Below are 23,313 nucleotides of genomic sequence, written 5' to 3'. Positions count from 1 at the left end.
AAAATGAATAAACGTTAAAAAATTTTTAAAAAGAATTAAAGAACAGTTACCAGCAACTAATAACTAAAATTCAGAATTATATTTAAAACATTATCATGCAGGAATTCTTTCTACTAGAAATAATGCCTTCATCTAATCGGCTTCCAACAAAACTTGATATTCCAACCAGAAGACTTGGACATACATGGACAAGGTGTATGACACAAGAAACGGCTGTGATGATCATTCAGATGAATCCCCTAAAACTGACAATAGGTGTACTTGATGTGGTTTTTTATGGTGATATACACATCCAATTTGATATTGTTTATGTGATGAAGTTAACTGATAATGTTTTATATTTAGCCAAAACAATGTTTCAGGAGGAAAAAAATTGCCTTAGTTTGCACATTTCCATGATTGTGGAAATTCCCGCTCTTTACATATGTGGTAACTGACGGGTTTTTTGGTTTTTTGTTTTGTTTTGCTCTAATTCAAAAAAAAATTTTTTTAATGTTATATATTTATTTTTGAGGCAGAAAGAGACACAGCATGAGCAGGGGAGGAGCAGAGAGAGAGGAAGTCACAGAATCCGAAGCAGGCTCCAGGCTCGGAGCCCTCAGCCCAGAGCCCGACGCGGGGCTCGAACTCACGAACCGCGAGATCGCGACCTGAGCCAAAGTTGGATGCTCAACCGACTGAGCCACCCAGGCGCCCCTTGCTGTAAGTTGTTTTTTTTTTTTTTTAATTGAAGTATACTTGACATACAATGTTACATTAGTTTCTGGTGTGTAACAGAGGGGTTGCACAAGACTGCGTGTTCTCCTATGCTCACCGCAAGTGTAGCCGCCATGTGTCAGCATGCAGCCCTATTAAACCACCACTGACCGTACTCCCTGCGCTGTGCCTTTCATCCCCACACGTATTCATTCCATCACCGGAAGCCTGTACCTCCCGCTCTCCTTCACCCATTTGCCCAACCCCCTAACCCCCCTCTCCTCTGGCAACCATCAGTTTGTTCTCTGTATTTATGGATCTGTTTCTGCTTTTTGTTTATTCACTTGTTTTTGTTGTTTTCAGATTTCACTTGTATTTGTTGTTTTCAGATTCCACACAGAAGTGAAATCGTATGGTATTTGTCTTTCTCTATCTGACTTATTTCACTTAGTATAATACCCTCTAGCTCCACTCATGTTGTTACAAACGACAAGTTCATTCTTTTTTTTGTGGCTGATAATCCATTGTGTATCTATACTACCTCTTCTTTATCTATTCATTTGCCTATGGACACTTGGGTTGCTTTCATACCTTGGCTAATGTAAATAACGCTGCAACAAACACAAGGGTGCATATATCTTTTTTGAATTAGTGTTTTTGTTTTCTTTGGGTAAATATCCAGGAGTGGAATTACTGGATGGCATGGTATTTCTATTTTTAATTGTTTGAGGAACCTCCATACTGTTTTCCAGTGTGTGCACTAATTTATATTTCCACCAACAATACATGAGAGTTCTGTTTTTCTTCACATTCTTGCCAACACTTATTATTTCTTGTCTTTCTTTTTCTTCTTTTCAATGTTTATTTTTGGGAGAGATATGGCATGAGCAGGGAAGGGACAGAGACAGAGGGAGACACAGAATCTGCAGCAGGGTCCAGGCTCCAAGCTGTCAACACAGAGCCTGACGTAGGGCTTGAACTCACAAACTGTGAGATCATGACCTGAGCCGAAGTCAGATGCTCAACCAACTGAACCACCCAAGGGCCCCTATTTCTTGTCATTTTGATACTAGGCATTCTGACAGATGTAAGGTGATATTGTGGGTTTGATTTGCATATTCTTGATGATGAGTGATATTCAGGATCTTTTCATATGTCTGTTGGCCATCTGTATGTCTTCTTTGGGAAAATGTCTATTTAGTCCTGTATTTTTTAATTGGGTTTTTTGTTTTTTGTGTGTGTTTTTTTGTTTGTTTCTTTGTTTTGTTTTCGTGTTTGGTTGTTTAAGTTCTTTTTATATATTATGGATATTAATCTCTTACTGGGTTGCAAATTTCTTCTTCCATGTATTAGGTTGCCTTTTTGTTTCCTTCACTGTGCAAAAGCTTTTCATTTTGATGTAGTCCCAATAGTTTATTTTTCTTTTGTTTCCCTTGCCTCAGGAGACCCATCTAAAAAAACGTTTCTATGCTTCATGTCAAAGAAATTATTGCCCATGTTTTTCTTCTAGGAGTTTTATGGTTTCGGGTCTCACACTTAGGTCTTTAATCCATTTTGAGGTTATTTTTGTGTAGGGCGTAAAAGCAACATGGTCCAGTTTCATTCTTTTGTACGTAGCTGTCCAGTTTTTCCAGCACCATTTGTTGAAGAAACTGTCTTCTCCCACTGTATATTCTTGCCTCCTTTGTCGTAGATTGCCCATATGAGCATGGGTTTATTTCTGGGTTCTCTACGCCGTTGCATTGATCTATGTGTCTGTGTCTGTGTCAGTGCCACAGTGTTTTGATTCCTATAGCTTTGAAGTATATATTGAAATCTGTGATTTTGATGCCTCCAGCTTGTTCTTCTTTCTCAAAATTACTTTGGCTTAATTGATGTTTTAGTGAGTTCTTGGAGTAGCTACCTTTGCATTTCAACTACATACATTAATATATACTTAGAAACCTTCCTCAGGATATTTACACCCGTGATTAAGCAGTTCCATCATGTCCAGGAGTTTGCATTTTTAAAGCAGGTTAGTTCTCTACCTAATAAGCAAATACAGTCAGATTTGCAAAGTTCAACAAAGGAAATAATCTTGGTTAGCAACTTTTGTCCGTTACCAAATTCCTTTTGGATTTCTTTGGAAATTTTGGTAAAGATCAAAGGCAAGTCTGTTGAATACTTTGGGTCTCAAAGATTCTTGTTTGTTCGTTTAACCTTGGGTGTTTCCTCACTCCTCCTCCTCCACCACTCTGCTCTCTGCCTCCCGCAGTGCTCTCCATCACTTTACAAACTGGCAAGGCTGTTTTGTCTAGAAACCATGGTGGTAGATACAATTCTCATACCTCATGCCCCAGTCACTGGGTAAAAGACTTATCAGAAATATCGTTCACTAAATAGATCCGTTCCTACCTTTTGTCTGGCCATTATGGAAGGTAGAAACAGAAACGCTTCCTGGGAGTTGCGTGTTATCTAACAACGCATTGACAATAAAAGGCAAGAGTATAAACAGATTCTTGTCTTCTTGCTAACTGCCAATTAGCGAACACTGATTCTCTTCCCTGCTTACTGAGCACATAAACTCATATGGCCCCTTCCTTATTTATGGAGTGTGTCAGTATGTTTATTTTCAGACCGATGGAGAGAGGCAGTACTCTTCTTGGCTTTTCAAAGTACGAATTCTTTCACCAAAACATGTAGAATCTTTAATAGACATCTGCAATTTTCCCCTTGGACAGTTTTCACTCATATTTTTAGGATCCAAAGGGCTTTTTCTTTTCCAAGAGCATCTTTTCCAGGCCGCCTTGACATTTTAACAGTAATGATTTTAAAAATAAATAAAATTGTCTAGTTTTACAGTGCACAAAGTGTTCAGCCTAGAGATGTGATACTGTTTTCTTTGCTGACTATGCCTGCATTCCCCAAACATGCTGCAAAAATGGCATTCAAGACCGTGCTGATTGGAGTGATGAAAATTTATGTGAGTAGAAGACTTTTCTAATCATTGTTTTGGAAAAGCCTTAAAAACCTGTTATTAGTTACCTTAAGACTTCTCTCCAAAAAAAAAAAAAAAAAAAAGAAAGAAAAGAAAAAATTGACATATGTATCTTATTGGGCAGAGAGGCCTCCTAAAGCATGAATCCGGTGTTATGTAATGGAGAAAAATGATTAGTAGAAATCAGACCCAACCTTTAGTGACCTTCAGCCCATTTTAAACTTGTTTCCAAATTTTAGAATGTAGCTTTCTGTCCTGTGCACCACAGGGTTACTGGGAGGACGACACAAGTATATTCCAGTTTAACTATTTCAACAAAGAAAAGGTATTAATCCCAAGAGTTTTCAGATCAAAATTTGATCACTATCTCTTCATTGGCCAAGCCTTGTTTCTGAGGCAGCTAAAAGCTAGTTTGGCCCAGGACTAGTCTTAAAAGTAGTGGACACCTGCCAGCCTGTAGTGACAGCATCCAGAAGATCAACCAGATGAGAATCATCTGCCCCTCTAAGCCGGCCAAGACTTAAAATTCTTTCTAGTAGTTGCTGAGGTCAAAAGAGCAGACCTAGGTTTGACTCTCATGCTACCACACAACAGGCTGTGTTGATCTGACGCAAAGTATTTTCACCTCTTGAAATTGGCTTCCTTTTCTGTACCACATGGCTCTTTTGGGGGGGGTGGGAGATTATTATGATAACCAATGAGATTATATAAAACAAGTGGTACAGAGCCTAACACATAATAGCCGCCAGAACTGTGGGCAATTAAAGAAAAATTGTAAGGATATGGTAGATTGCAGTATTGTTCAAAAGTATTGGCTGTCCTGCTCTGAAGGAGTACATTTCTCCAGGCCTCGTGGCCCTCAGATTGGACTATGCACATGACTTGCTCCGGCTGATGAAATTTGATTCATGACATGCGTCGCTTCCTAAGTTTTCAGAGCCAGATGGTTGTTTGCTCTCTTTTCCCTGTCCTGAGACTAGCAATGTTCTGATCAGATGCTGTTCTTGCAGTAAAGTGGACCCCAGCCGCAGGCAAAGCACATGTATCAAGAGTGACAGAGAAATCTTTGTAGCAACTAAAATAGTCATTTGTAACTGTAGCATAATCCTGATAGTGAAGGTGTTACAAGAACTTTTCTTATTAATATATAGCCACTAACACACACCAGACCATTTAAAAAATGGACCAAAGAACTTTTCTTGAGGTTGCCGGAGAGTCTCTGACTACAGGCACAGCAGAATTAACCCTACCCAGCATCTGCTAAAAGAAGCAAGTTGCCCTGTGTAGGCCTGGCCTGGAAACCGATTGCATTTCCTCATTTAGTCCCTTTCCTGTACAGATCTTGGGCAAACACCTGGGAGGATATTCAGGTAGTAGCATATTCTTCACAGGCCTAAGTCAGCCCGTCACTTTTAACTCCATTTCTTGGGATGAGTTGGGGAACTAAAAATCTCATCTACTCCAAGTATGGCCAATGCACCTGCAGCATCAGACTCACCTGCGAGTAGATCAGAAATGCAAACCCTCAGGCCTCCTCTAGCTCTTCCCAATCTTCTGTCCTCCTTTAGATATTGTTTGGTCAGTTACATACAAGCAGTATTTGTTAACAGCGTTAAAAGCCAGTAGATGACCCACCATTTTCTCATTTGCTGGGAAGCCGAGTGCTCCAGATAGAGGCTACCCATGAGTCTGGCACCTGCAACTTTGTAGCAGAGCCTAACCTGACCCACAATACTCTGGGAACATGCACTTCTCTGTAATTTTGTAACCGCGGAGACTGCTGAGTCCCTGTTACTGTAGCAGTGGACTTTAACAAGACTGACACATCCTTGGAAAGTAATACAATGTTTAAATATGCAAATACTATCTACACAAGCATTTCATTTTTATAGTTTACTTATAGTGACTTTTAGATATAGCTGCATAGTACCCTCACAAGGTACTTGCAAATTATGGAAATTTAACATTCTCATTGTTGCAAGAAAAAGCTAAAACTATTTTTTCATCTGGCCTTAAAGCAGATGACATTTATTTTAAATGCCATTTGTAAATTTTTAAGTTACTTCAACATTGATTGCTAATACAACTTAAGTAGCCTTATATTGAGACAGATTTTTGGGATGATGTCCTGATTGGGGTGCAGGCACAAGTATTGTTTGTTAAATCTCTTGCAACTGTGCACATCATTTTTACGGTGTTATTTTGAAAAGAAAATGGGAGGAGCCACCTGGCTGCCTCAGTTCGTAGAGCATGCATCTCTTGATCTTGGGAGTTGTAAGTCTGAGCCCCACGTTGGGTGCCGAGATTTCTTAAAATAAAAAAATACATAAATACATACAGTAAATTTTTTTAAAGAGAAAAAAGCAGCCCTACTACAGTGTTACCACTTTAATTTAATTAACATAAGGTGGCATTCCTAAACCAAGCACTACTTTTTACCCGTGTCTTACAGAATATCCTACAAGGGTTATTAAGAGATTACTTTCCCTTTTTTTTAGGTAATTTTGGGTTACAACTACAAAATGGAGCTACTCCTCCCTACTTCATAGACTGGGGATTAAATGAGAGAAAATTAAGTGCAATAATATATTAAAGGCACTTAGTATACATTTAAGAGATAGACCGTATTAAGAGAAAAAACTCATGCTCAAAGGAATATTTCATTCTCATTTTATAGTTATACCCATTACGTAAACCACTGTAGCCCTGAGGATTGCTGGAGAAAAGTTTTAAAACATAACTTTATATCACCTGTGTTACATTATATGGCCATTTAAAATCTTTAATCAAATTTCATCAAAGATTACCAGTCATATTACATGCCATGATTAGCTATGAATAACTTTGCTTTCTGTGTACAAATTAGTGTCAGTGAAATAAAAAATGAAACCATATACTAGGCAAAGAACTTTATTAATCTTGTTTCAAACTTTATTCCCAGGCTTCTTCAGCTTAATTAGCTGCAAAGAATGAATTGTGTATAAGCAAAAACTGAAAAGAGCTGCAGTGTCCAAGGGGCGTGGGCTTAAAAATATTAGAGATCTAGATTTTATCAGATCCATGAACAAAATTTTTAAAAAGCAGTCATAATATAAAATAGCAGCTCCCAGTAACTTCTTCAAGTTTTATCTTCTTCAGAAGTTGACTCCATTCAGTTTGCTTCATTCTTGGAAGCTTCATCAAAATTCTCCACAAGATCTAGAAAAAGAAAAAGATAGAAACTCTGAAAAAAGCCAAACCTACACATCAATGGATTTTAAAGAGATTTACCAAGTAAATTGCCTTCTCCTAATTGCCAAGAGTTTTTCTGATTTTAGAATAGTTACACCATACCCCCAAGACTCTTGAACAATTTCTCCATGCCTTCTCATAAATTTATTGATCTCGAAGTAGGAAACAGGGGTCTCTTTTGTGATCTATTAGTTATTATATTCATGTGACAACATACATTTTTTATTCAATATTTAAAGTTAGATACCTATAGCTACCTGGGATCCCAATCAGAAAAAAACAAGTCTACAAATTTAACTCCTAAATAACTGCATTATTTTTTCCATTCTAAAGAAGTGAGGTTCATGTCTACGTTTTCTGTTCTTTACAAGGTACTTTCCTAGAGTATAAAGATTTTTCATTCTTCCTTGCTAAGATTCTCTAATTTAACCACAAGTGAAGGTTCCTACCTGGAACTTCATCATCATCATCCTCTCCGGTAGCAAGTGGTGCCTTTCCATCCACAGCTGTGAAAGCGAAATATACACACTTGTTAAGTTTTTAATAAACATCAACCAGAAAAACAGATGAAAGGCCAAGCATTGTTACAGTTTATGTTCACGATTACAACAGTGACATCTGGGATTTCATCCCTAAGTACAAGCATTAACATGGCAGTCTACAAATGAACGAGAATGTTGTTAACAGCCAACAAATCAAATTCCATACCCTTCTTTCAAGCCCTCTGGCCACCACAGGCCCTGAGGTAGTATGAGAACAACAGAGTGCCCCCAGGGTAGAGGTAAACCCATATACCACATCATGGGAAAATTTCTTATAGGAGACAAATCAAGAAGCTGTTTCTCAAATGCTGTTTTGTTAATGGCATAAGGGAGATGCTCAACAAACCTTTACTGAAATGAACATAAAAGGATCAAAAAATTAAATGCCTTTGATTGGTGGTAAGCATCCACTTTTTAAAACACAAAAAAGTAAACTACACTTAGGAGTTGAGACCTCACAGTACAAGCCCTGTAAGATTTTCAGTGGGATACTTCCAAAACCTACTTCAGCTCTGAAAGCCTTTCTAGAACCTCTTAAGTCTCTCACTGTGATACCCTCTCTCCCAACATATACATATGTACACACACACATACACACACACCTCTCTCTATACAAATACACACACACACACACACAGATAAACATGTAAAAGGTCTAGCACAATCCACTGAATCAAGTATTAATGATCGATCACAGCATACTAGTTAACTTATTGAACACACTAAGAACACTTAAAAGCAGTGTAACAATCGTTTTTAGAGGAAAACTGGCATGTCCAAATGTAAAGATACTCACATCTACTTGAAATCTTAGAAATTTACTGACAAATCAGTAACGCTAGGCAAAACCACTGCTAGGAAACTTACATTGTTTGGGCAGAGCTTCAGCCAGCCTTCTTAAACTAGTCAGACTGTCTGCACCAAGTTGGTTTAAGATACTGGGTAACATTTCTGTCAGCTGCTTTGTCTCAGCATGGCCTGTAATGGTGAAAGTGTTTGCAGCCAGGGATGCCTGAACTTTAGGGTTGTTAAAGTGGATCACTGTTCCTTGGTTTGTGAACATATTCACCTATAAAGAAAAAAAGTTTTAATTAGCAACACCCACCAACATTCCTTTAAAGGCAAACATTCTATTAAGCAAAAGCTGAAGTCTGGCTAAGTAATCCACTAGTCCACTGTGAAGCACAGGTGCTATTTTGCCTGGAAGGGAAAGTGCAATCTAATCACTTTCAGACTCAGCAATCTCCCTACTATTTATTAATGGAGTGAAAGATTTTAAAAAATCATTTAATTCATGACCATTAAAATTTTTTTCTACCCACATCTTGTTCTATAAAGAAATAAAATTTGGGGAACCTGGGTGGCTCATTAGGTTGAGCATCCAATTCTTGATTGTGGCTCAGGTTCTCACGTTCATGAGACCGAGCCCTGCACGGGGCTCAGGGTGGACAGCAAGGAGCGTGCTTGGGATTCTCTCTCGTTCTCTGCCCCACTCATGCTCTCTCAAAAAATAAATACACTTAAAAATCAAAAATAAAATTTGACACTTACTTCTTCAATACCAGAGATATTGTTTACTCCTAACTTCTTTAAGGAGAACTGAAGTTTTTTATCATCTGCTGTAGCTGTTCTATGAACCACCTTCTTCTTTCGGCGAGCAGTTCCCTGAGTGAGGAGAAGATAACACACAAACACCATAACAAACAGTTTCTAATTCCTTTCTGACCTTTGGATCTGTTTAAGAAAATTACTCTAAGTATACAGTTTTAGGCAGCAAATAGGCAATGACGGAAGCCGAAAGAGGGTAACAAATCCTTAATAACTTCTCATTTTGTCAGATATAAACAAATTATCTTTTCAGAATCCTATTATTTAGATTATGTGCTCCAGAAGAGCAGATAAAGAGGTGGCATTATCAACCTAAATTAGGCCTCATTAAAAGCTCCATATTCAGAACTATTAACCTCTTTGGTTTTTTTACATTAACCGATGAAAAATCAACATCCATTAATAGTCACAGGCAAGACAATGTATGACACATTCAAATGAGTCTGTATATAGACTTCTGTAACACCGAATAGTAAAATCTGAAGTTCTTATCTTAATCTACAAGGCCCCGACATGATCTGCTCTGCCCCTATTCTGCTGTTCTTGACAACATCTCTATCACATACGTATTCTCATCTTCAGCCACAGAAACCTCGTCTGAGTTCCTTAAACAGACCAACAAGAGCCTGTGCACATACTGTTCCCTTCTTCCCCTAGCATCTGCACTGGCTTCCTCCCTTACTACAGATCTCCGTTTTTTGGCACCATTATCAGTGACCTTTCCCAACCACCCGATGTAAAAAAGCAACTCCAGCAGCCATTGTCTTTTATCTATCCAGGTTTATTTTTCTTCATAACAATTATTACTATAAGAGAGAAATGTATTTTATTGTCTGCCTCCCCTCACTAGAATGTAAGCTTCCATTCTGTTTACTGCTATAAAAAGTTTAAACCCTTTACATGGTATAGGCTACCACCTACCTGCCTCAATATACCCCAACCTCCATACCAATTCCTATTTGTCCTTTAAAACCCTATTCCAGCCTCTTTCAGGCCTTCCCAAACCTCTGTAATTAACTGTCCCCAAGCAAAATCATTCCCACCCTTGTACTTCAGAAACACTTCTACTGAACTATGTATATTACACTATGAAACAGATGTTTCTTTTAGAAGAGATGCCTAACTCCCCTACTACCATTAAAGCTCCCTCAGGGACCATGAACTTCTTAAATTTCATATTCTCAGGACTGAGCACAATAAAGGCTTAAATAATGATAGTTAAACCAAATAAAATATCAACGGCTACAAAAAATACTGGTTACCAGACCCAAAAAAAACCTTTAAAAATAGACATCACCGTGATGGAGTCATGTAGCTATATGGTTTCCAAATAATTGTCTCTAAATCTCTCTAAAAGACACTCTAACTGCTACTGTAAGATTATAAAAACAAAACGGACACACCTTTATACATTCCACACACTTCACATGTGTAGAGTTCCATTTTTACTGATATAATTAAGATATTATCAATGTTCTGATCAGATACTGAATAAAGCATTTTTACAGGATCAGAGTAACCACAGAAAGATAGCACACAAGCACATTATTCAAGTTATTTCTTGTGAAACTTGTACCAAAAGAAATGATAGTTAAAAACAGCAATATAAGAACATCCAAACACTGACCCACAAAGGCTATAATGAGTTTCTCTGGGACCTGAAGGCCACACCTAGCTTTTAACAATTGCCAAGAAGGCCAAGAAACACCTACTAGTTGTTAATTGGCAGGTGCAGATCCTGAAGACTACCCGCTTCAGGAGAAAAAAAAAAAAAATCAGGACACATTCATTGTTGGCAAAGTCCAGGAATTTAACAGATACACATCTCCTTATTTAAGTCTAAGTGAAACTTTTGGCTATTTCACAGAATACTCTATTTGAAAGCAAATGTTTAAAGTTGGGAAAAGCTAATAGATAACAAGCTTGGTAGCAGGGAAGCTTTACAAGTTTTACCAAGTAAAGACACACTCTGTTCGGACAAGCTACCACACCTTGTTAAATACTAGGAATGTGCTAACACAATGCAAAATACAACTAAGTAGATCTCTGTCTAGAGCAGTCTTCTGATTTAAGTAAATTACTCAGAAAACAATCTAAAAATTTCCAAGTTCAAAAAAAGAATACTCTTGAAAATCAGTATCAAGCAGAAAAAAACCCAATTAACCAAAACTTACCTAAAAGCCTAGCAATCATTCTCATTCTCTCAGTTTTAGCATATTTACAAAGTCAAAATTGAGAGCTTATCTGCTTAGGTAGTATTTTCAAATCCATAGTCACTGCTCTTAAATTTTGTGATGTACCTCTAACAAAGGTATCTTCCAAATATCCTAGAAAATATACAACTACTCTGGAATGCATTTAGCTAAGAAAGCATTACAGAAAGGTCTTAATGTGCAGGGAACACAAACTTCTACCTGTCAAGTACAATTATCCAGAACCTGACATTATAAACTGCAGTTCAAAAGACAGGTGGAACTTAAATTCAGAGTTACCTTAATTATTTACAAAAAAAAAAAAAAAAAGAGAGAGAGAGAGAAAGAGAGAAAGAAAAAAGAAAAAAAAGGCATCAGCATAGTACTGAAGGTATACAACTTAGGCCAAAACAAGTTAGGAGTACGAGGGCCACAAGGATTATCTAACTGAAATGACACATTTTCTTACTCATCAACTTAGAAAACATTTTCTTGTACTGAAACACTGTAACAATGAAAACATTTTCACAGAAGTAATGTTTATAAGTGGTCTCTTCACCTAGATTCACTTTTTTTACTATACAACATGCGTGTCCCACTGATACACTCTACTGTATATCATTTAACCCCGCCTCCTCCTTCCCACCCCACTTTGCGAGCTCGATGAAATGCCCTCTAGAGACAGTGACAAGCCAACAATACCAAAAAAACAACCTCCCAAAAAAACCCAAACCTGGAAACTTCAACAACAACAAAAAAAAACCCCAAAAAACTATTCAAACTTACTTTCCCACCAATGCGCACTTGTGCTTGCAGTTTGGCGAGTTTCTCCTGGTTCATGATAGTTTCTTTCATCTAGAAAAACAGGAAACCCTCAGCGAGGAAAGGTCTAGTTATCTCCAGCATTCTACGCTCGTTATTTCCCAAGACACGAGCAGAAGAAAAAACGTCCTAAACAGGCAGAGGCCTGAATCCCCAATCCACCCCGCGAAGCTCCCAATTTCAGTTTTGGCGGAGCGCAAAGGGTACCCACCTTCCTACCCCTCCTCCACAACTCCCCCCTCCCTGCAGGCCCGAAAAACGGGCGCTAACCCATGCCTGATCACCCCCGGCCCCCCACCCCCGGCCCTGGCCCGGCCTCGGCCTAGCCAGGGCCTGCCCGGCCCGGCCACTCTCCGCAAGCCTCGCGGTACCTGAGGCTCCTGTCCTCGGGTTCCGCCGCGAGGTGCAGGAAGAGACGGCGTCGCCTCGCCCCCAGGGCAGCCGCCCCTGGCTCGACCTCGCCCTCGAGAGTCAGCCTGAGTGGGTGCGCCTGTCCGTCGCATCGCCTTCCTCTCCTCAGCCCTGTCCCTCCCTGTCTCGCTCCTTCCGGGCACTTCCCGCCCCCGTTCCCGTCCTCCTCCCACGCCGGCGTCCAGAGCCTTTTTGTACCTTGTTGGAGCGGAAATGGGACCGCGCGGGGGACTAGGGTAGGCGCTCAGGGGGTCTCGGGTGGACCAGCTGAGATTAGGCGCACACACGCGGGGACGCAAGATGGCAGCTAGAGGGAGGCAGGAAGTGATGCAACACTGCTTCCTCCTAGAGTCAGGAAACGGACTTCGCTGCGAGCTCAGCCCCTCGCTGCGCACGCGCGGCTGCAGGCCGAGGCGTTTGTGACGGTCGCGTGGGTCACATTTCTCGTCAGCGCGGGCCAGGTTGAGACCTCCCGAGGGACTCTGTGCTGGAGGCACCGCGAGTAGCCCTGGGAAAGGCCATAAAGGAGTCAGAAAGAACGGTTCTTTGCACAGTTAGGGTTGAGTAAGTCGGCCCCGATCCCCAAATTCATTACCTTCAGAAGAAAGGGCATTTCCCATCTGCGGAAACGCTTGGGGCGCCCAGAGTGTGCGCACCTCTTTGGTCGCTCTCGCTCGCTGGATGGTGTAGATTGGAGCAGTCGTCTGAATGTTTTAGAATTTACCCTCCGGTAGAAATAAGCCTTTAACAAGACATTTTGGCCAAACGTTGTCAAAATAAGCTAATTTTGCCTTCTAGGAGGAGGAGGTTTGGGTAGGTTGCAGGACCGTAGTTCACAGGTTTTCTGGCTTGAGTGTTCAGAATGCATTCCCGAGTCCCACTCCTCAAAAGCGGTTCATTCGGACTGGGGATGGAACCGGGTAATCTGCATTTCAGCAAGCGTAGCAGGTCTCACCTGAGACCCCTGTACTTGATTACATTACTTCTCTTGTTTCTTTAACAAAAAGTTGACTCCTTGATCCTTATTTGGCACGGATTTTACAATTAGCGATTCACAGTTGAACCAACTTTGTTTCTGAACTAGGTAGTGCAATCAAGGGAGAATTTGTGCCCGGTGTGTTTACACAGACTTCTGGTGTGAGTTAAAATTTCCTGAACGCTAGGACGAGCTTTAAGACAATGTTAACGTCAAACTACTTATATTTTAAAATGGCGATTTAAGTCAGAATGCTATCTGGTCAGCCTTTTGGTGGTCTTAGCTCTGAAAAGCCTTCGCAGGGTCAAAAATGAGTCCCAAATCTCTAAGAAAAATACAGTTTATACAGCAGGGACACTTGCGTAGGTGCAGATTTCTCTTTAGTTAAGATGAATCTTTTTGTATACTTTTCACATGTACATTGTTTAAAATGTGATGTCTCTAAGAAAATAGGACATCTGTATTGCTTTGTTAGGGTAATTGTAACAGTTGATATCTTCTTAGAAAACATTGTTGCTCCTATATAAGACAAGTTGAGTACAGAAGAAATAGGTACTGTTAGGCTAGGTGGGTTACTGTAGAGGTCAAGATGATAGTGCAAACATCAGTCAGTGCTATAGAAATATTACAAAATATATATAGAAATAGTCCCCTTTTTGAAAGTATGTCTTTGTTCAGGAACAGATTTTTCCCCTTCTTCCATGTTACACTGAGGGCATTTGAAACTTCCTATTCAAATAATGTTTTCTGAGCATTCACGTAAACCCAAGATTCTTCTGCCTACCTGTCACCTGATTCACCTTTTAGACACCTGTTTTCTGGAAGTATCCCAGGTTATTGTTTATTTTCCTTTGATTCCCATGTTTCTGTCTTGTACTTTTCTAATTTTTAAGACTTTTATCATGTTGAAAAATATGAAAGATGCCCCTCATAGTAAGAAAAGAAAAATTTGAATTTTGACTTCTGCTACATTTGCTTATTTTGTGAATGTTAAGAAATTCAGATTCTGCTAATATTTATATACAAGGATTTTTTAAAAAGTAACTGAAAGGGTTTTTTTAACTCCAAAAAAGTTACTTAGTATCTTAATCAGTGTTGACAAAGGAATAATTTATGATGTGTAGGGCAAATAAAAATTACTGGCTCCCACACTTAACTGCTTAGCTTGAACAAACCCAAGACTCGTTTACTGAAGCATTCAACATGTCCTCTGTCAATAGAGCAGGTAAGAAGGGGGAAACCTGTTTGCTCTCCTTGGTTTATAGTTTATGGTCTAATCAAAGTCCATGAATTGTTTTCACCTCTCTGTTGGATTTAAGTTAGCTTCAGCAAGAGGTAAATATTTACTTTGTTTAATATTTATTAAGATCGCATTTTGACCCACAAGAGATATTGGAAATGGCTGAGAATAAATATTCCCACGCTTCTAGTTGCTTTGTGATCTGGCCATTGACTGATAGCCACAATGGACCTTTTTTTTGTTTGTTTCTAAACCTGCTTGAACTTCTAATATAACTCACCTTTGTCAAGTTAATTTCTGCACCTCATGTGGCTTTTGGTTTAAATGTCTCAGGAAAGCCTTCTCTGACACCCTCAGCCCCATTAAGTTACCTCCATCGTTATTTTTAGTTGTGGTACTTTATTAAATGCAAATGGTGGTTTGATAATTTTGTTGAGTTAATGGATAATTCAACTAGGAATCTTAAAAACAATTTCTACTAGGTTAATGTCGAGTGTTGGCCCTTTAACAGCTGGATCCTCAAAGAACTCTTAGGAGTGCTCTTATGAAGTAGGTTCTTCCCATATTACTTTACTTATTTTTGGCCATCTAACTAAAGTGTAGAGAATCAAGATGTGAAGATTGACATGACCTCATCTTCCCTCCATCAATTCTACCATCTCTGTATATCTGAACCTATAAATATTGCCTGCCTTCTTATTACACACAGGAGAATATTCCCTCTACTTGTACTTTTGTGTATTTCATTCAGGACCTTGATTCTTCTGTTGCATCCCTCCTATATCTCTTTTCCCCCCCTTTGAACTGGATCATCCTCCCTGCACACTAAAATGCCTCGTTATCATGTATCTCAAGAGAAAAGAAAATGAAAGACTCTTTTTGACCTCTCTTCCCCTCCAGCCACTACTTACTTTCTGTGTTCCCTTTTATAGCAAAATCTTTCCAAAGAATTGTCTAACCCTCCATCTTGACAATTCCAAAAGGTAGATTCCTAGTTCTTATTTTAGTCTTTAGGTAGCATTTGACATACTTGGCTGCTTCCACATTTTTGAAACTTGTTTTTTTCCTCTAGGCTCCCAGAACCTCTCACTTCCTGATTTCCTCTCACTGGCATCTCAGTCTACTTTGCTTTATCTTATTTCTCTGACTTTTAAATATTAGAGTTGCTTACAGTTTAGTCCTATGTTCTTTTCTGCCTGTACTCTCCCTAAACATTTTCATCCATTCCCATGGCTTTAAATGTCATCTTTAGTTTGATGAGTCCCAAATTTATAATTCCAGCCCTAACTTTTTGAATACCAGACTGAATATTCCTTTTACATTATTGTGGAAAACTTCAAGTACATAAGAGTACAAATAATAAAGTAAACTTCTATCAAACCATTGCACAGTATCAACAGTTATTAAATTAATACATACATACTTTGATTTTATTCTGAATTTTGTTTCAGAAAACTTATATATATATAAGGTCTCTCCGGGAGAGAGATACAGAAAGTTGAGTGCTGGGAAAAGGAGGAGGAGGAGCAGAGGGCTTTTTTGTTTCACAGAGAACCCTGGTACAGAAGCAGTTGAGTGAACATGGGGAGAGGAAAGTGTGCTTAAAAAGGAAAGATTTACTGAAGTCGTAGGGATGTCCAAAGCATCTTTCTGGTTTTTGTTTTGTTTTGTTTTGTTTTTAATTTATTTTTCTTGGTGATGTCTACACCCAACGTGAAGCTGGAACTCATAACCCCAAGATCAAAAGTCCATGTTCCTGCATCTGAGCCAGGCAGGCGCCACCAAAGCATCTTTTAAAAAATCTCAGTCACCTAATATAGTCTGTATTTCTGAGACCAGAGTGGAACCAAGGAGGTCAATTACTTTTTTATAAGAAAAAAAAATACTTTAAATGTTTAATTGCTGGGGGAAAAAAGCCCACTGAAAATAAGTTGCTCTCAGAATATGTATCGTCTGCAGTCAAATAAGGATGATAAATGGTAGGAAGCTCCTGGAGAGTCATGGAAGCAAAGCATGGAAGTCTACGTTATCCAAATTTTGCTGATTATCTATTTAGCATACTGTTTATTAAACACACTAAAATATTTTTAAGGGCTTTCACAGCTATGTAAATCTCCCCAATTCTATTATCTTCATGAAGTCTTTCAAATTCCTTAAGATAATAATGCTTTATAGAGGCCAGTTTTCTTTCATTTTATCTTGCAACATTTGCTAGTATTTATTAGTTGTACTTCAGTTTCTCTATGCTTATATGCTGATGATTCAGTAGGGGCCTTCTTGTGAATAGGATAAATCAAAGTGAGAATTGTATCTTCTACTAGAGTAGAAGCAAGTGCTACAGTAACAGTGCATCAGTATGGCTGATGGAGTTTGTTGCTATTTTCAGCATTTTGGTATTAAAACTGATGTGGCAACAAGAGGAGGAGGAGTGACAAACTGGTAAACTTTAGTTGCTTTAGTGAATTTGTGGATTTGTAATTTAAATAGACAGGAGAGGACTTGGCATATAAAGAACAGGAATATAGAGAACTTCAAGGAAACTAAAATCCTGCAGAAAAAAATATATATACTGTTTATTTGTGTATCTTTTAAGTGACTGGAAAATACTGCCAACAAGAAGGTAATGTAAAGTTGATACCTTTTTATTTAAAAAAAATTTTTTTAATGTTTTTATTTATTTTTGAGACAGAGAGAGACAGAGCATGAGCAGGGGAGGGGCAGAGAGAGAGGGAGACACAGAATCTGAAGCAGGCTCCAGGCTCCTAGCTGTCAGCCCAGAGCCCGATGCGGGGCTCAAACTCATGGACCGCGAGATCATGACCTGAGCCAAAGTCGGACGCTCAACCGACTGAGCCACCCAGGTGCCCCTTGATACCCTTTTTTTTTTTTTTTTTTTTTTTTTCAACGTTTATTTTTTTGGGGGGGGACAGAGAGAGACAGAGCATGAACGGGGGAGGGGCAGAGAGAGAGGGAGACACAGAATCGGAAACAGGCTCCAGGCTCTGAGCCATCAGCCCAGAGCCCGACGCGTGGCTCTAACTCACGGACCGCGAGATCGTGACCTGGCTGAAGTCGGACGCTTAACCGACTGCGCCACCCAGGCGCCCCATCCCTTGATACCCTTTTTAAAGAAATATTGTAATTTAATACTTGTTAATTTTGCCAACATCCAACAGCCTTGTTTGCTCTTCTTGGAAGTCTGAATTTGTTTTTTGTATTTTTTTTTTTTAATGTTTAATTTTGAGAGCAAGGAAACTCAGGAACCCTCAAGATCATGACCTGAAGTTAGACTCTTAACCGACTGAGCCACCCAGGTGCCCCTGAACTTGTATTCTTGGTTTAGAGAATAAGGAGTGGAAGGAAGAAGGAAGGTGGTGTAAGAGATTGACACTGTGTGCATTTTATATCATTTTGGAGCTGCAGAGGTATTACAGGTTAAAGTGGTTTAAACTTTGGTTTGAGAAGAGGACACAGCCAGAGGATAATTAAACTCTAAAGGTATATCCTGGAAGTGGGTGGGGTTAACACAAATTTAGGAAGTAAAAGTAAATAAATCATTCAACAGTTTGAAGCAGCGTTTCTGGTAGAGAATGCCGGCAGAGCTTAACTTTTTAATAGAAAAAGTGGTTTTGCCCTTTCTATTTTAGGTTACGTTTTAGCACCTTTAATGATATATTCTGCAATTTATTGGGGAAGATTTTTAAAAAGATTTTATTTGCTCAAAGAAAGCAATCTGACTGCAGAAGCCAAATCTATAAGCACTTTAAAATGTAAACCATGGGATAACTTCATGACTACCAAATTGTAACTGATTCAGCTTCTTGTTTCAGTACTTGATCTTTTCCCAAGCTCCAGTCTAGTGCCAGCCAGGATCATGACACACCCCCAGGGGTATTTCATTCTTTTGGCTGAAGGGCTGTCCTGAAGTCTACACCCTTTACATTAACTGTCAGGACACCCACTATTCGTTTGTCAGATACGTCATACTGCTTATGTATTACTATTTATTTATTTATGGACAAAACAGAAGTTGTCAGGGTAGAAAATAACTTAAAAGACGAACGTATAATTAGTAACTTCATTTGGTTAATAAAACTATCCATATTTTAAACCTAGAGGACGTTTCATTTTGTATATTCCTGTATCATTTATCAATGATGTAAAAGAATGAAAAAAATCAGAAATAATTATTTCGTTGTTTGCATTTGGGTGATAGAGTCAATATTTTTAATATATGGTAGGATGACTGTCTTTTTTTCATTCTTGAAGTTGACCTATTTGCAGGCTTCTATTCCATATACACGTTAGGTTTTGTTAAATTATTTTAAAATTTTATTGAGATTGTATAGATTAATTGGGATGCTTTTATATCTTTGCTAATTGCATGAGTCTGCACTCAGTTGCAATAAATAGATCTGGCTATTTCAAGTATATAGGGATTTAGTATAGGGAATTGGGGCTTAGAATATTATTTAAAAGGCTGGAAGAGTGGACTTTAGCATAGGCCATCAGAAATGAGTCCTAGGATAGTATAGCAGAGCTAGACTGTTAAGGGAGCTGTTGCTATTGCCCCTACCGGTCAGGTGGATGGAGAATCAAGACCCCAGGACTAGAATTATCAGTGTTAAGGATGGACTACCATAGCTACAATGTAAGAATCAAGAAGATACTGTAATACTCAACGCCCACAAAGCCAATGACTGTGCTCTAGAAAGCTGCTGCAGAAAATAACTCCTGTATTCACCACCATGCTTGCCATCCAAAAAACAAAGCAGCAGGAAGAAGGCTTTGGTTTTCCACACTCCAGATCTTACTTACATGTACCTAATTGGCAGAAATCATTTACTTCTAGAACACTTAACTGCAAGGATATCTGGGAAATGTAGTTCTTAACTTTTCAACATTTATAGTACAGAAAGTAAGCTTAAAAGAAATTTGAATAAGTGCTGAGTGCCAGTCTACCTTATACCGTGAATATAGCACCACTATTATTTCAAATATTTTATGTATTTATTTTACTTACATAATTTTTAAAAGATTTTTAAAACTTTATTTTTGAGAAAGAGAGAGGGAGAGAGAGAGAGGGCAAATGTGGGAGGAGCAGAGAGAGAGAAGGAGACACAGAATCCAAAGCAGGTTCCAGGCTCTGCACTGTCAGCACATTGCCTGACACAGGGCTCGAACTCACGAACTGTGAGATCATGACCTGAGCTGAAGTCGGAGGCTCACTAACCCAGCCACCCAGGGGCCCCTTCCTCAACATTTTTGCATCTCAGGTTTTTCTTTTCAGTTATTTTATTGTTATTTTTAAAAAGTGTTTATTTACTTTGGGGGAGGGGCAGAGAGAGGGGGACAGAGGATTGGAAGGGGGATTTTCACTGACAGGCTGACAGCAGTGAGCCCAGTGTGGGGCTCGAACCCACGAACCGCAAGATCATGACCTGAGCCGAAGTCAGATGCTCAACGGACTGAGCCACCCAGGCACCCCTTACTGTTTTTTTTATTCAGGTAGAGTTGACACACAATGTTACATTAGTTTCAGGTGCACAACTTAGTGATTTGACAAGTTTATATTTTACCCTCTGTTCACCACAAGTGTAGCTACCATCTGTCCCTTTACATCACTATTACAATATCATTGAGTGTATTCATTATGGTGTGCCTTTTAATTTTTTTTTTTACGTTTATTTATTTTTGAGACAGAGAGAGACAGAACATGAACGGGGGAGGGTCAGAGAGAGAGGGAGACACAGAATCTGAAACAGGCTCCAGGCTCTGAGCTGTCAGCACAGAGCCCGATGCGGGGCTTGAACTCACGGACCGCGAGATCATGACCTGAGCCGAAGTCGGCAGCCCAACCGACTGAGCCACCCAGGCGCCCCTATGGTGTGCCTTTTAATCCTGTGACTTGCTCATTCTATAACTATCTCCCTCTCCCCTCTACCCATTCTGCCTACCTCTCCTCCCTCCACTCACTCTCCCCTCTGGCAATCATCATTTTGTTCTCTGTATTTATAGTTCTGATTCTGCTTTTTGTTTATTCATTTTTTTGAAGATTCCATTTATGAAGGAAATCATACGGTATTTGTCTTCCTCAGTCTTACTTAGCATCATACCCTAGGTCCTTCCATGTCATAATTTCATCCTTTTTATGGCTGTGTAATATTCGTGTGTGTGAGTGTGTGTGTGTGTGTGTGTGTGTGTGTGTGTGTGTGTGTACACACATTTTCCTTACCCATTTTTCTATTGATGGACACTTAGATTATATCCATGTCTTGGCTATTGTAAATTATGCTGCAGTTAACATAGGGGTGCATAGATCTTTTCAAGTTAGTATGTTTGTTTTCCCTGGGTAAATACCCAATAGTGGGATTATTGGATCATAGGGTATTTCTATTTTTAATTTCCTGAGGAACCGCCATACTATTTTCCACATTGCCTGCACCAGTTTGTATTCTCACCAACAGCGCACAAGGGTTCCATTTCCTCTACGTTCTCACCACTTGTTTTTCATCTTTTTGACAAGACAGGCATGAGGTAATATTTTTTGGGGATTCTGATTTGCATTCCCCTAATGATGAGTGATGTTGAGCATCGTTTCATGTGTTTGTTGGCCATCTGTATATCTTCTTTGGGAAAATGTCTATTCAGGTCCTCTGCCCATTTTTTTAATCGGATTGTTTGGGTTTTTTTGATATTCACTTATGTAAGTTTGGATAGTAACTTTTTATGTGTCATTTGCTATTACCTTCTCTCATTTGATATAGGGTGTCTTTTTGTTTTATTGGTGGCTTTCCTTGCAGTGCAAAAGTTGTGTGTGTGTGTGTGTGTGTGTGTGTGTAGTCCCAATAGTTTATTTTTGCTTTTGTTGCTCTTGCTTCAAGAGACATATCTAGGAAAATGTTGATATGTCTGATGTCAGAGAAATTATTGCCTGTGTTTTCTTCTAGGATTTTTATGGTTTTAAGTCCCATGATGTGGTCTTTAATCCATTTTGAGCTTGATTTGGGGTATGTTATTAGAAAGTAGGTCAGTTTAATTCTTTTACTATAGCTGTCCAGTATTGCCAGCACCATTTATTGAAAAGACTGTCACTTCCCCATTGTATATTCTTACCTCCTTTGTCATAGATTAATTGACCATATAATTGTAGGTTTATTTCTGGGGTCTCTGTTCTGTTCCAATAATAAATATTTTTTTGCTATAAAATATTAATCAGGTGGTAGTAATATTTTTCACCCTCCTGAGTTTTACAGAACTGAAAATTTCAATGTTATCCTCCCTTATTTTCTCTGAGCATACAGTCTGTTTTGAGCTCAGATCTGCTGAATACATGAAGAAAATGACATTTGCATTAAATCTGTGTCGAAAGCACAAATCATGGTTATAATTTGAGTATCATGGTTAATTTTTATTTTTTTATTTAAAACATTTTTTAATATTTATTTTTGAGAGAGAGAGAAACAGAGTGTGAACAGGGTAGGGGCAGAGAGAGAGGGATACATAGAATCTGAAGCAGGCTCCAGGCTCCGGGCTCCTAGCTGTCAGCACAGAGCCCCACGTGAGGCTTGAACTCATGAACCGTGAAATCATGACCTGAACCAAAGTCAGACTCTTAACTGACTGAGCTAGCCAGGTTCCCCCGTGGCTAATTTTTAGATACTGTTCTTCGCTGTTGATTCAAACAAATGAGGAGTAGGTGGTTTTATATACTGATTGTACTCACTAAAACAGAATCATGGCTTCATATTTCCATTATAAATAGCCTTTTCACATACATTATCAAGACTGAATTGAGCGTTCACTTCGTCAGTACTTACACTAAAATTAGAACAATACAGAGAAGAGTAGCATGGCCCCTCTGCAAGGATAACATGCGAATTTGTGAAGGGCTCCATATTTTCTTTAAATTTTTAAAAAGTTTTTATTTTTGAGAGATAAAGTGTGAGTGGGGGAGGGGCAGAGGGAGAGGAAGAGAGAGAATCTTAAGCAGGCTGCATCCTCAGTACAGACCCCAATGTGGGGCTCTATTTCACAACCATGGGATCATGAGCTAGCTGAAATCAAGAGTCAGATGCTTAACTGACTGAGCCACCAGGTGCCTCCCCCACCCCCAATTTTTTTAAAAGACTGAATAGGAAATCTTCACAAACTATGGTCAGTTATTCCGGTTTCATTTCGACTGCAGTCCTTGGACAAATAGATTTGAACCTGTTTGCTTACCTGTAAGGTCCTCAAACTTGACTGTGAGTCACAATTTCCGGGAGAGCTCAAAGAAACAAATGTAGGTAGAGGGCCACGCTCACTGAAGGAGTCTGGGGCCAGGGCTTCGGCTTCTGTGTTTTTATTAAGTTGCCCCAGAAATTTGAGAACTATTGTCTTAGTATGCTTCTATGGATTGATTGATCTTCATACATTTTATTTATTCATTTATGTGCATGTATATAAACGAACATGAACCAGCTAGGAATGGTCATGTAGTGCTGAGACCTCAGAGATGACAGAAGCAGCCCTGCCCTAAAAAGTTCTCAGTTTGGTGGAAGAGACAAACTGTTAATTGCGGGGTGGTGTTTTGCGCTCTGAAACAGATGGGATGCTGAGGCAGCAAGAAGGAAGGG

The 23,313-nt window shown here is 39.2% G+C and overlaps 1 protein-coding gene and 1 non-coding gene across 3 annotated transcripts; one reads left to right on the top strand and one right to left on the bottom strand.

Moving 5' to 3' along the window:
- Positions 1 to 6,567: 6,567 nt before the first annotated feature.
- BTF3 (basic transcription factor 3) lies at positions 6,568 to 12,822 on the bottom strand. 2 transcript variants are annotated; one of them, XM_015072136.3, is made up of 6 exons: positions 12,678 to 12,822; positions 12,033 to 12,101; positions 8,998 to 9,111; positions 8,314 to 8,515; positions 7,354 to 7,410; positions 6,568 to 6,871 (listed from the first exon to the last, which is right to left on the bottom strand). In XM_015072136.3, the coding sequence occupies exons 2-6, from the start codon at positions 12,099 to 12,101 to the stop codon at positions 6,825 to 6,827; spliced, it is 489 nt and encodes a 162-aa protein (XP_014927622.1). In that variant the 5' UTR covers positions 12,678 to 12,822; the 3' UTR covers positions 6,568 to 6,824. The 2 variants fall into 2 exon arrangements, with proteins under 2 accessions (XP_014927622.1, XP_026895939.1); XM_027040138.2 differs by lacking the exon at positions 12,678 to 12,822 and adding an exon at positions 12,440 to 12,638.
- Positions 12,823 to 22,494: 9,672 nt separating this feature from the next.
- LOC113594995 (U6 spliceosomal RNA) lies at positions 22,495 to 22,599 on the top strand. The gene has a single exon (XR_003415470.1). It is a non-coding gene; the product is annotated as a U6 spliceosomal RNA (small nuclear RNA).
- Positions 22,600 to 23,313: the final 714 nt, after the last annotated feature.

The sequence above is a fragment of the Acinonyx jubatus genome, chromosome A1, assembly GCF_027475565.1.
Source record: "Acinonyx jubatus isolate Ajub_Pintada_27869175 chromosome A1, VMU_Ajub_asm_v1.0, whole genome shotgun sequence".
NCBI classification, from domain to species: domain Eukaryota; kingdom Metazoa; phylum Chordata; class Mammalia; order Carnivora; family Felidae; genus Acinonyx; species Acinonyx jubatus.
Note: the sequence above shows the minus strand (reverse complement) of the source record. Positions and strands in the feature narration are given on the sequence as shown.